The sequence below is a fragment of the Cricetulus griseus genome, chromosome 3 (assembly GCF_003668045.3).
Source record: "Cricetulus griseus strain 17A/GY chromosome 3, alternate assembly CriGri-PICRH-1.0, whole genome shotgun sequence".
In the NCBI taxonomy this organism is placed as follows: Eukaryota; Metazoa; Chordata; class Mammalia; order Rodentia; family Cricetidae; genus Cricetulus; species Cricetulus griseus.
The window spans coordinates 87,113,116-87,127,005 of NC_048596.1; the positions used below are offsets into that span (position 1 = coordinate 87,113,116).

The following is a 13,890-nucleotide window of genomic DNA, read 5'->3' on the forward strand; positions in this document are numbered from 1 at the left end:
GAGCTGCTGGTTGCAGAAAAGCAGCAGGCAAGGGTGCCCAATGGAACTGCTATGGACACTAGGAGAAAAGAAAACTGAATTTTAATAGCTTTACTCAAAATGTACATTTCTTAGAGGTGAGGAATGTGAAAGGAAACAGTAGAAATGGAAAAAGTCAATGTATATAATGGAAAATACTAATTTGGTTATACAAATTCAGGAAATTTTAGGTGATTCTGAGAAAGAGTACTAAACACTTAACTATATTCTGTACAGATGTCTGTTAGAGTATCCACTATGCAGTTTGGCTTCTCTGTCCTTACAGAACAGGTGTTTGTTTGATTGTTTGTTTGTTTTTAGAAGTGACTAGGAACTTCTGTTATGCAGTCACTAAGAGACACAATGCAGCTTGTTCATTTACAGACAACTGCACTTTTTTACTGAAAAGGGTCAATGGGATTTCCTGGAAAATGCTAAACCACAGCAATTTTGCACTCTGCTGTAGTCTGCATTTGGAAAATAAATGATGGTACCCCCAACCCACCCCCAGTGTGGCAAGGCAACTCTTCAAAAGATTTAGGTGGTTCTTGGTCTCCCCAGGTACAAGTCTTGTTATAAATACTAATCCCAGGCCCCATTTCTAGGATGCCTGGGTTGGGGCCCAGACACTTCCTTGTTACATGAATCTGCTAAAAAGCATTAGACTAGGGCAGGGAAGGGCACTCATCATCAGAATCACAAGAGAGTTTAAAACATTCAGACCCTTGGACTTCTCTTTAGCTCTAACTATAAGATCTAGGGTCTAGAGATCAGCCAGGTTTAAAGTGTTATACTGGTTACTTCAGTCACTGGTCAGCTATGGAGCTTTGGTTTAGGAGAATAATGGTAAAGAATGGTGTGGTTTGCAGGCCATCTCATTCAGGGAGGGACAGCATTTAAGACAGGAACTTCTACCACTCAAATGTTCAAGAACCTTAGCAATATGGTGAAGAATGTAAATGTAAGATCAGAGAAACCAACTTAAAAGAAAGTCAGTAAGCATAACCTCTTCTTTGATAGCAACTGTATTTGCTGAGTTACCTAATAAAAAGGAAAAGAATTTACAGATTGACAGGTGAATCAAGTCAGCAAGTTATCAATGGATACCCTTTCAACTCTAACCATGTGGTTATGTCCTAAACCATTAATCTGTCGTTTGTGTAAGCTTATCTTGTCTCCTAGAAGGGGGACCAGTGCACTGGGAGATGGATGCCAGATGCTCTTGGGAATCAAGACAGTAAGGACACTTTCAAGTGAGAGGTGGGAACACAAACCAGATGGAGGGTTAACCAAGCAATACGCAGCAAGGGGACCAGGGCTGGCAAACAGGCAATGCATAACCCTCAGAGATACAGGTAGGTGTACAATGCCTGGGCTTGAGAACAATGTTCCACAGTGGAGCTTTAAAATACCTTCATGTCCACATTTCCCCCTTGTACTCGTTATTGATGGAGAATATTTTCTGACACAAGAAATCCCTCCATTTTTCTTCTCAAGGGGTGGTTGTGAGAATGCCTTTATTCAATTGTATTAACACATCTCAATGTTGAGCAGGATTTCTGGATACAAATACTGGTGCTTCCTCATGAAACCATCTTATTTGTTCTGTGATGACCTAGAATCTGGCGGTCTGTTAAACTAACAAGAACACAGATTTAAACAGTGTGTTTGTAGGGAAGATCTCTGTCATTCAAGGTAAGAGGGAACTGCTAACATATGAGTTCAAATAATCCTAAAACCATGGCAAGAGAAAACTGAGGAGTGATGTTAGATGGACATCTATGCAAAGTGGACAATGTTTTGCTGTACACTGGCCCAAGCCTAGTGATGCATTCTGATAATGTGAAGAAGGCATGTGTGAGGGCAGGTCAATGAGAGGGCAGACTACCCTACTATGCTGTCAGATGCTGTGTGCCTTCCCAACCAGTTTGGCATTATTAAGCTAAGCAAGAATCAAAGGGGTCCTTAATCTATACTACTAAACTTCTTTGAATAAATGTTTTAACAACACAAAAAGGCAACACAAAAAGCCCACCTGATACTGTTATGATCTAAGAATTTAAAGATAGTTTTTAAATTAATGAGTAACAAATAGCCTATTAATGCTTATTGAATGAAGCTTGTCAATTGATGCCAAGTTTGTCACTTGACACAACCTGGAATCATCTAAGTGGAAAGCTTGGATTAAGGAATTACTTAGATCAAACTGGCCTGTAGGGAATTGTCCTGATTGTTCATTGATGTAGGAGAACCCAGCCCACTGAGGGCAGTACCATTCCATGGACATGTGGTCTTGGGCTATACAAGAAAGCAAGCTAAGAAGTGACTTATGAGTAAACCAACAAGCAGTGTTCCTCCATGGTTTCTGCTCCAAAAGCCTGCCTTGACTTGCCTTAGTGATGGACTATGACCTGAAAGTACATAATTAATCCTTCCTTCCCCTAAATTGTTTTGTCAGAGTGTTTTATTACAGCAAAAGAGTGAAACCAGAACAACTTCGGAGTTTCTAAATTGGGCCACTTGTATTATTAACATGTCTCCATTAAAAAACAAAAGGTTATTTATTGGTATGAACTTGCAATATCCCCTCAGTCCTCTTTGCAAAATCTTGTACATAAGACATTTAATCCAAAGACTGCTAAAAGGACACCTTAATTCATCAGCTAAAATTTGTAATAGCTGAAACATGCATGAACAGGTATTTTCCATGTAACAGGGTATGCAAAAAAAAAAAACAAAAAAAACAAAACAAAAAACAAAAAACAAGCAAACAAACAAACAAAAACCCAAAAAGCTTCCTGTTTTTCTTAAAGGGTAAGACAAAAAGAATCCTTACTTCAGGTTTCCTCAACTAGGCCTAGAATTATCAATACTTTCAACTGACTGGGCCATGTCATGGTGGTGAGGGGCTACCATGGCACGGGGCTCTGGAACATAGCTTCAAGGACCAGAAATCCTTTCTTAGCCTCACCAATAGAGCAACCACCTCTGAGCTAGTCCATTCCAGGGCTCCATAACTAACAAATAAGAATGTCAACATGCATTATCATTGTAATACAAAGCTAGCTAAGGTCTGTGACTGGCTATAAGCAGGCACTTCTTAGTTGGAAAGATGAACACAGACAGGCTGAGTCACAACCTGGTTAAGTAGGGAATACTTAGGAAAATCTAAAACAAAAGACCCAGAGAAGCTGCTGTAAATCATTCCCATCCATGAGTCAGACATGCTTCCTCTAGCTAACAATCCAGAATGAATAGATCCTGGCCCTTTAATGGAGCAAAACCACATTTTAACCTTGGCTGATTTTTTGTTGTTGTTTTGTTTTTTTCTTTTCTGTATGTTGTGCCTTCACCTGTAACTTAAAACAGAAACTTTTTAGTTTAAAAACAATTCGTGCTCATGGCAGAACAAAGAAGATATGAAAGAGTGGAACAAAAGCTAGCTCACCCCACCTTCCCACATGGGCAGTCGTATCTGGTATTTTGGCCTCCTCTTTCTATTCAGGCCATTTTTGACCTTTATGTATGTCCATATCCTATTTTATCTTGATTTTTCTTGACCTCCTCTTGAAATCCCAGTGAGCTAACCTAGAACGCTGTACCTCACCAGGGATGACTTCAACAATTCTCTCCAGCTTTAGTGAATATCAGTGTTACATGAAGGCTTGTGGGTTGGGGAGGGGTGCTTCTTAAAAACAGATTGCTGAACCCCCGGGGCACCTGACTCAAAATGCATTTCTGTGTTTCTATGAGATGTCCATGCTACCTGGAGATTACATTGTGAAAATCAGAGAAAACCGACAGCAAAGTTTGTTTCAACAGGTATGGTTTATACACTCAAAAATACAGTGATGCCACATCAGTGCTTTCTCTCTTCAACATTTTTATTTACTTAAATCTATATTTATTTTGGGGTATATGTGGTCCAGGAAAATCTTGTGGTATTTCAGTTTTTAATGGGCATTTCACAACAGTGAGCTCTGAGCATGCAAAGGCCCTCTATTTCCCTCCCTCCCCAGCCTCGAATTTCCCTAACTACCTTATCTTTTAGCACCAAAACAAAACAAAAATTCCTTGTGGTTTACATTACCTTTCCAGACACACTTCCAAAGGCTTGGAAACCTCTCTTCATCACCCTCTTCCTGCTGGGTGTTGAAATCACAACCCAGATATCTTATGATGAGACTTTTATTAAAGCAGTGAGTGCTCCCTCCTCTCAGCTGTATTTAGTCCTTATCTGTGGTATATATTAACTTGCTTTTATCAAATCAAAAAGCTCTTAAGGAATGAGAGATAGTGTGCCTCATTCAGGACTGGGTTACTTGAAGCTTATCATTTGGTGATGTAGACACTTACCATATAAAACAGTACCTAAGCATAATAGGCATTCAGTATTTGTTAAAATTAATGGAGAATTTTAGGAATGAAAAATGAACATTAAGTACAACCTGACAAGGAACTTTCTCTGAACAGTCAATTAGTTTCAAATCAAAAATTTCTGGATGCCTGAGTCCTTTATACAAGTTATACAGTGTTTGCAGTGACCTGTACATATAAAAGTACTTCTAGATTACTTATACCTAATATAAATGCTATATAAATAGTCATGCAGCACAGAAAATTTCAAATGGTAGGCCACATGTTTAACAGTATATACTACAAGCCCTAAGTATGGAATAATCATCAAGGTTTAAATACATATAGGCTTACACAACAAATCACCTGAGGAAACAGCCAGCTAACTAAGGGCACAAGACCAAAGCTATACCATATTATTGTTTAGGGAAGACATGTTTGTAATTTAATTTTTAAAATTAAATAATTTAAAATTATTTTCAAGCTATGGTTGATTGAATCCAGAGATGTGGATATGGAGAGCCAGCTATAGTTATATTGAACAAAACTGTGGGCTTCAGAGCTAGAATAAGTTCAAGTCCTAGCTCTGCCACTGATACTATATGTTATATGCCTCAGTTACCCAACTAAAACAGGGACAACAGAGTTGCTTTTAACAGAGGGCTTGTTGTAAGGCATAAATAGAGCATTATATGGAAATGTTTAGTGTATGCCTAATACACACTAAGTACTCAAAAAGTGTCAGATAGTTTTTACAATGTCCAACATGCATGGTGGATTTGCTCTCATAGAACCAAGAACCAAGTTAAAAAATAGGAACTTGAGAAAGATATAACATAGAGCAAATTGCATATTAAATATCAAATAAACCCTGACAAATAAAATACATGCTCTCCCTGGATGACTATTTCAAATAAAACTATCCTAATTTATCTGTTTACATGCATGTTTCCTTTTTAAAAAGGTTTATTCATATAAAATTATATTACTATGTCAAAGTCATTAGCATATTTATCTTAAGATAAATATATTGAGAATATTTCAATAGTAAGTTTATATAATAGATTTGGAAAAAAATCTTCATAGGTCTTATATAGTACATAGTTTCCAGCCCAAAGCAAGCATACACAGAATGAGAGCTTTCTTCTTCAGAGCTCAAGCCAACAGGAAATGTATTAAACTTGTATACCACTTGGAGCTTTTCCAAGTATATGCATTTTGGACTTATCAACTTGCAAAAGGAGCACATCAAACAATGTTGCTCAAGTTTTCTTTATTAAAATATTTCATATATTATTTAAACAGACAATCTCATTTCTGTCGTAAGTTACGCAGCATATACCCTTTTCATGCAAAGTTAGAATGTTTTTCTCAAAGCAGAACAAGTCAGCGCAAAGGGTTTCAAGGCAGAGCTGAAGGTCTGCCTAGAAAGGCATGCCTACAAAGCCATTTACCCCCCGACCCCATCCTGATGTGCTCTCAGCCTCCCCCAAGTGCTTCACTGAATCTCTATGAAAATGAAGAATCCTGGAAATGAGTCAGATCACTGGTGAAGAATCTCTCAACTAACACGATATCATTTATGCTAGAAACATGCTGGTGGTCTCCTGGTTCTGTTTAGATTAAAAAACTGCCTCATTAACTACTATATAAAAATATTTTAACTGTTTATTTATTCTGCCTATATGCTTCCTCTAAAGTACTGTGTGAACAACTCAGACATAAAAAGACGGGGAGAATGATAAAATGTTCAGAACTACTTAGCTATGTTAACTCATGGATGATTTCCACAATGTAAAAATACAATAGATGCTAGAATAGAAATATAGGGATTCATTTATTACTTTTTGGTTTACAAACAAAGGCACCCAATGCTTCTATTTACTTCTTATAAAAGATTATCAGTTTACACTTAAAACAACAAACAAAACACAAAACAAAATTTCCCAATCAGTTCCTACAGATAAGCACAAAGGGGAGAGAGGAGAGTCCCCTCCACTTCCAAGTTCCATCTGGCAGACTGGAGGAACGCTTATTCTATGCCACCCTTAAGTCAAACAACATACAACCAGGTCATGCTTATCTGCACTAAGCTTTAAGATACATTAGCACTGCCAAGGCAATTAAATGGTTACAATGACATTACAGTGTACAAACATGTATGCCAGAGTTCAGAGAAGGAAAGACAAGGGGAAAAGCCCAAATGGTTTAGAATACAGTTTTGTCAAATGAGTTGAATTAATTTATTTTACAGGTTGTCCTATGAATAATCTGTATGGAAAATATAATCAGAACTAAAAATACTGTCTAGCAAATTACAAACAGAATATGTTTCCAAACTCTTCAAATATGACTTGAATCCAAAGCATATTTGGTGAGGACTGACAATCTCAAATTTTACTCTCCATACTAATTTCAAAATTGTAAATTTCAGGATGAATATAATTTATTCATTATCTTTCTTTTGACAACAGAATTCTAAACACACAAAATTAATTTATAACCTTAGCATGACCCTAGTTAGCATTTCTTTAAATTAGAGTACAAGAGCAATAAAACAAAAAGACACACGTCCAATTCACTTTACAGACCCGTCCACATTGCACCTGATTCTTTTCTGAGACCCAAAGACAATTCACCAGATTCTAGGTATATTTGGCAGATGTATAAAAATCATACAAAGGTTAGTGTGTTTTCATTACATCATGGAAATGTATTTGGAGACAGAGTACTTAATGTATATTATATGGGCCACCTTAAATCAAAGGCATCATTTTATTCTATTTTCACACACTACCATGGTCTCTCATACCTTACACAAGGCATGGTCCTAGACCAGAAACTTCAGTATCATTCCAAAGAATACACAGATATTTACATACATACTTCTTTTAAAATTACGTTTAAAAGTTTACTACACCAAGTCTGGCTTCAATTCAGAAGCATTTTTTTTTTCTTTTCAAGACTATACACCTGCATGGAAAAAGTTGGTTTCCTTTACATTTTGTTTTTCCACAATAGCAAAATAAACTTCTTCTATATTGCATTTCAATTGACAAAAAATTAAAATGTAAAGTTACATTTAATTTCTTGTACAGTGTGAACTGACCCCTTTGAGCACTTTCAAGATACATTGCTGATGATTTAAATGTAGTACAACTTGATCAGCTTAATTATAACAGTGTTGTGCTGAACAAGTCATTAAAGAAAATATATGACAAAATAGTAACAAACTAGTAAGATTTAAAGGGAATTGTAATGTATCAATAAATACACATCAATTTTCTTGCTATTGTTTCTATAACGCATGTCTTTCTAAAGCTAAAACAACATGCAAAGAAATGATGACTTGATATTCAAAAGTTTGCTACTTACATGGTAAAATTTTTTATTTTAATTTTATACACATACTTATGCATCATTTATTTTTAAGGAATTCAGCTTTCAAAGTCAAAATTAGTATGTGTTGGCAAACACATGAAGACATTTTCTTAATGTTAAAAGCTGCAACTACATTCCTTCATAATAATGCATGTTCAGACGGGGTAACTCCCGTGAGAAAATTTATAAGGGAGGAGAGAACACATATGATGAATCCGTCCCCAATCCCACCTCCAATCAAGTCTTAAGAAATCCTCTTCAAAATGAAAACACATCTCCCCAGAGTTCCATTTGATCAAAACATAGACTAGAAAAATGTTTTCCTATTCTTTTGATACTAATGCAGTTTACTGTGCATGTTTTCACTTTGCTTCAAATGCACAGAGCATATACTGATACAGATTCTCAAATTCATGTAGATCTATTAGTGTCTTTAGAATAATATTTGGCCTTCTAATCATAAGAGCCAACTGATCACTTGCAGGAAAAATGATAGGTAACACACATTTAATCAGAAAGAAAATTAGAACATGTCTTTACATTTGATACCACCTGTAACTTATAGGAATCAAAAATACATGGCTATGGTCTTAACAAAACTAAAACCCACCTTTCATCTGATTAAAGAAAAAGAAATCCAACATTGAAAAATCAAATCAGATACTTAACTAATTTAGCTAGGCCTCCTGTCTGCACACTTCCCGTTGCACTGAATAGTAGGACTGCATTTTAAGGCATGTTTTAATTAGTATGTTCCAGAACTGCACAGTTATACTGGTCAATATTCCCATAGTCCCACTTCTGCCCTCTTCCTACCCTCTGAATTGCAAGGATCAAAATGTTAAGTCATAGTTTGAGTGGCTATTGCAGATCTGAGCTGGCATACCACAGTGTGTTCACTTGATTTTGAGCATAGACATTAAAATGTTACATAAAATGGACCATAATTTACTCCACGCTCCAACTTAAGATGGTTTAATGTCTTAACAAAAGGTGAGATGACTTAGGTACATTTTATATTTGTGCATTTAGATCACCATATGCATAGATGTTCTAATGCTAAATTCTTGGTCTTCAGTATCTCATAGTGCTGGATGCTCGGAAGTATGACAGAAATTTGTAACACAGACTAACCACAAAGTACCAGATGTTTCTTGCCATTTGTGATCTTGCAATAAAAATGCGCCAGATAAGAATCACAAGAATGGTATTGAAACCATAACGGATATTCCGCAATCTGAAAAGCAAATCAAGAGACACACTAAATATTTTCTAGGATAAAATTATTTTTGGATAGCAGCTAACTAATAGTTACAATTTTAATCAAAGTTCTAAGCAATTCTTTTAACTTTCAACATTTAAAAGCTAAACTAAAAGTTATTAAGTTCAAGTTAGCATAATTCAAACATGCCTGCCTGCACCTGAACAGTAACACACCAATGCATTACTCTAACAACAGGGAGTACAGCAAAGTCTCTTCATATCAGTGGACCTGGACTACAGACTTAGTAAGCAGCAATTAAACAGAGCATCCCTGTGTACCCATTCCTGTGGCAGACATCAACAAACTGTAGGTTAAGCCAAGCATGGTGATCCTAGCACTTGGGAAGCTGAATCTGAGAAGGAAGATACTAAGTTTGAGATCAGCCTGGGCTACAGAATGAGACCCTGTCAGAAATAAAGAAAGAGGGAGGGAGGGAGACAGACAAAAGTAAAATAGATACATGTCTGAGTTTCTAGAGCTGCTATCTAAATCTAAAAATGTTGCTGATAGCTAACAGTCCCAAAACTCAAATGTCAACTGACAAATCCTCATCTTAGAATAAAAGAAAGCATTAGCTCCATAAAGAACCTTTCTGCTTTCAAAGATCAGCAAGCTCTTGTTTCTCAATATTTTTTATGACTTTTGATGGTTGTATGAAGAAATTTAATCCTTCAGATAGATACTATTATAAATTCCAATATGTTAATCATGCAGTCTAAGACATGGCTGTAGTACAGCAGCAACAAAGGTGTAGAAGCAGAGACAATGGCTTTAAACAGTCAAAACATCTACATTGTAGTTTCCTTACAGTTAGCAAAATATGCAAACCTGTTTCCTCATCAATAAAACTGGTACTGTGCATGCTCCATAGAGCTATGATCTTGGCAAATGAACAGTATGAATCTTAGAAATCACACACAAAAAATACTATAATAAAATGATCCTTAGAAGGACTTAAACTCTGAATGATAGGACTACAGCTGATTTTGACTCCTCTGTTTTCTGAGTTTATTATGTTTTATTATGTTTTAAAACAGCATGTACTACTTCTACTAAGAAACTAAGAATACCATTACTATGTGCTATAAGTTTAAAAAATAAAAGCTATATAAGTAACTTTTGGTTCAAACAATAGTCTCGGTTTCTGCTAATACTTTTATTTTTCAATATAAATTTAAGGTAAATAAATAGTGATTTTCAAAATTAAACTTTACCCCAAGTTCATACACAGGAATACATATAAATGAAGACAGTAAGTTTTTATAATCTTCATTTACTCATGTGTTTGGATATTTTGCCTGCATGTATGTCTAGGTACCACATGTATACCTGGAGCCTACAGAAGTCAGAAGATGGTGTGGGTGGGATCCTCCAGAACTGGAGTGATAGTTGTGATCCACCAAGCAAGCTGGGAATCAATCTCTATTCTCCTGGAAAAGCAGCCAGTGCTCTTAACCACTGAGCCACCTCTCTAGTCCTTTAACAGTCTTAAATAAATATCACATAGTTACAAACACAAAGGTAAGCATTATCCTTAAATATATCATTTTATTCAGAATACTATTTCACCAAAGCAAACTGTGCAATATTTCGTAAGGAAGAGAAAATGTGTACCAAACCCGACTTACTTGTTTAGATGCTTTCTAGCTGCAGGGAGACCAGACATCTCTTCATTCAATACATATTTTTTAGTCCCCATGCAGTAGTTCTCTATATATTCTGCCCAATGTAACTGCCGTACATCAATATTAAAGGTCTATGGTAAGAAAAAAAAGTTATTACTTTGCCAATTTTTTTGTAATTCGTCAAAAAATTCAGTTATCTGAAGTGCAATCTCAAATGAAATAATTACAAAACACTTCAATATAGTGTTAACATAAATCTGTGTTCTTTACTACTTTACAAAGGAATTGACATACATTTCAAGTTCCTTTCCATTTCAACCTCCCCACTCTTCCTGTATATTTTCTACAGCAAACATTAATCTTCCTAGAGAACTCTGACATCAAGAAAAATCAAGCAGAGCATGAGGGCACACACTATTATGCCAGCAAACAGTAGACAGGAGAGTCACCAGTTTGGAGCCAGTCTCTGAGTTTGAGGCCAGCTTGGTCTACATAGTGAGTTCCAGGACAGCCGGGGCTACATAATGAGACACAGCCTCAAAAAACAAAACAAACAAAAATCTGAGGTAACTTCAGAAGGAATACACTTTAACTTTCAAACATCAGAGGGAAATGACAAAGAGCATACAATATAAAAAAGGAATTGGAGCTCCCTTCCAAAAAAATTCAGAGAAAACAAGGTATCCTGAACATAAAACCCATAAAGATGTTAAAGATCTCTTTGAACTTAACTTTGTGGGAAGAACGAATTAACAACTCAATTGTACTAAAAGCTTTTGATATTCCCAAATACTTTATCAATTCTGAGACAAAGAAAATTGTATCTCTCTATAAATAATAAAGACTAAAATACTGAGGAAAAAATAATTAGATCGAATTTGTGTGACAGTTGTGGGAAATGCATAGATTTCAATCTGCTGACTGGTTATATTTTCTAACCCCAAACAGAAAATACTTGCCTTTTTATCTTCAGGATTTAGCTGGTTCATTAACATATTGACATTATCAGTATTCCAAACCCAAGAGTTACTTGTGAAATACTCAAGAAATACCATGGCTTTGTGAAGACGAGTGATTGTTTTCATCATCCTGTATTTCAAGAAAAATCAAGAGTTTCATATAGTATATAGACTGGGTAAAAAAAATCCCATAATCACCAGGGTCCCAACCACTCACTCCCAACTTTGATTCAGTAAGTGTACCAAACCAGCAGAGAATCAGAATATTTCTGCATCTTGGGAAGAACAATTTATAATACAGAATGGAAAAACAAATTGGAAGTAGCAGCAAAGTAAATTTACTATCAACTGCACAAACTTCTGCTGACAAAGAATTAATTTTCAAAGGATATGTAATACTAAAGTTTAAATTCAAATTTTCTATGTATCACACTAGGCAAAAGGATTCAGTTTAGTCTCCCTTTGCTTTTTAGCTAACCTGTCCTGAGTGAAAATCCTTAACACAGATTCTACAACTACGTTATAATCCCAGAACTTCAGCATCACTGAAGCATATATACAGAAATATTCCTTTGCCATTTAGTCAACTCTATTAGAAAAACACAAGAACTTTCTCTTCAACAGTGATTGGCACCACTCCTCATTATCTGGATGTGTTATGAAATCAATGACTAATGCCAAGAACTTTCTGAAATATGCAACTCCTCAGGCCTCACCCATGCTCTTCCTTGGAGAAACAAAACAGTATAAGAGTTCTTTGTTTCTTTTTAAAGGGCATTAGAACTTTAATCATATTTGAGATTTTATTTATTATCACTTGCATAAGTCATTGATATCAAAGCACTAATCCATGTAGTAATTAAGAGCTTTCTGAATCAAATATACACCAAAAAAAATCAAAGAAATAATTCATGAAGAAACATAAGAAATCCATTTACATTCCCACAACTAGGATTAGCTCAAAGTATATGAAATTTAGAAAGACCTCAAATTAGCAGCTTTACAAATGGGAGACATGGCAGAAAATCAGAATATAAGAAATAATGAAAAAAATAAAAGCAGTATCATTAGCCAAGAAACTGTGATAACATTCAACACATTTAGAAAGAAACCCTGAATACAATACTTGAAGGAAACAAGGCAATATGGACAATGTTAAGAAAAACTATTTCATTCACTAAAGAATTTTAAAATAAATTCTTCATTAAACATGTAAAGAATTATCAAGCATCCAAAGCTGTATCTAGAAATAGATTTTAAAAAATAAGTAGATAAAACTTAGGGAAAGTTGCTTTAATGAACAAGATATTTCTGAAAAATATTTTTGTTTACAGATATAACAAATCTAGAACAATCATATACATTAATTTCATCCCAAACATGCATAGTTCACACCATTTTCCAATTAGCATTTTACTAAAATATTTTTCTTCCTAATTCCTGAACTGTACATTCTTGCCTAATCTCATGTGTAGATTCAGCCAAGTGATGATAGTTGCCATAAAATCAACCCTTGATTCAGCCATTCAAAGAATATTTCTTATTAAGACAAAAAACTGAGAGAGGCCAGGTAAAGTAGCTCATGCATGCTTGGGAGAGTGAGGCCAGAGAACTACCATGAATGTGGAGCAAGACTAGTTTACAACTCAATCCTGTCTCCAAAACAAACAAACAAACAAAAAACAAAACAGAGCAAAGAGGCTGGAAGAGCTGAAAAACTCATATACATGAGAAATTTACAAACAATATTATTAGGAAGGTAAAGTACACTTAAACTGTACCATCACTCTGGTTCAACATGTCATAGTTAGTGCTTGCAACTATACTGTCTGGTACCTGCTGAGGATGTATTTATTCTTTACTATGACAACTTCTAAAATATAATCACAATTTACAGTAAGGCCAGATCATAATGGTCATTTAATCTAGGGTTTCTTAACCTTATCTATCAAAAATAAAAGTACCTATGTACTAAGATACTTAGCAGCATCCATTGCCTTAGCATACTGGGGGCTGTGATGATCAACTCCAAATATTGTCAAATGTCCCCAGGTGAGAATCACTTAGGTGAAAAATGTCAGGTTCAGAGAAGTTAAACTGAACAACAAAAAACATGAAGCAACTTTTTAAATATGCTATTTGTAACAATGATGTAATGCTAGAGTAATTTATAATGATTTCACCCTTGCCTCCCCGTTAACCAAGAATCTATGTATTAAGAAACAGAACATAATTGTTTCAAAATATATAGCAAGTCCGATTTTATCGACACTCAAAATCATGTAAA

The 13,890-nt window shown here is 35.3% G+C and overlaps 1 protein-coding gene across 5 annotated transcripts in view; it reads right to left on the bottom strand.

The window, feature by feature from the left end:
* Positions 1-5,630: 5,630 nt before the first annotated feature.
* Far1 (fatty acyl-CoA reductase 1) overlaps positions 5,631-13,890 on the bottom strand; it is a 54,198-nt gene continuing 45,938 nt past the window's right edge. For all 5 annotated transcript variants that reach the window (XM_027410125.2, XM_027410126.2, XM_035442270.1 and 2 more), the window contains 3 exons: positions 11,604-11,733; positions 10,648-10,775; positions 5,631-8,992 (listed from right to left, as the gene is read on the bottom strand). In XM_027410125.2, coding sequence (XP_027265926.1) covers positions 8,830-8,992; positions 10,648-10,775; positions 11,604-11,733 — 421 coding nt within the window. In that variant the 3' untranslated portion in view covers positions 5,631-8,829. The remainder of the gene's footprint in view (positions 8,993-10,647; positions 10,776-11,603; positions 11,734-13,890) is intronic.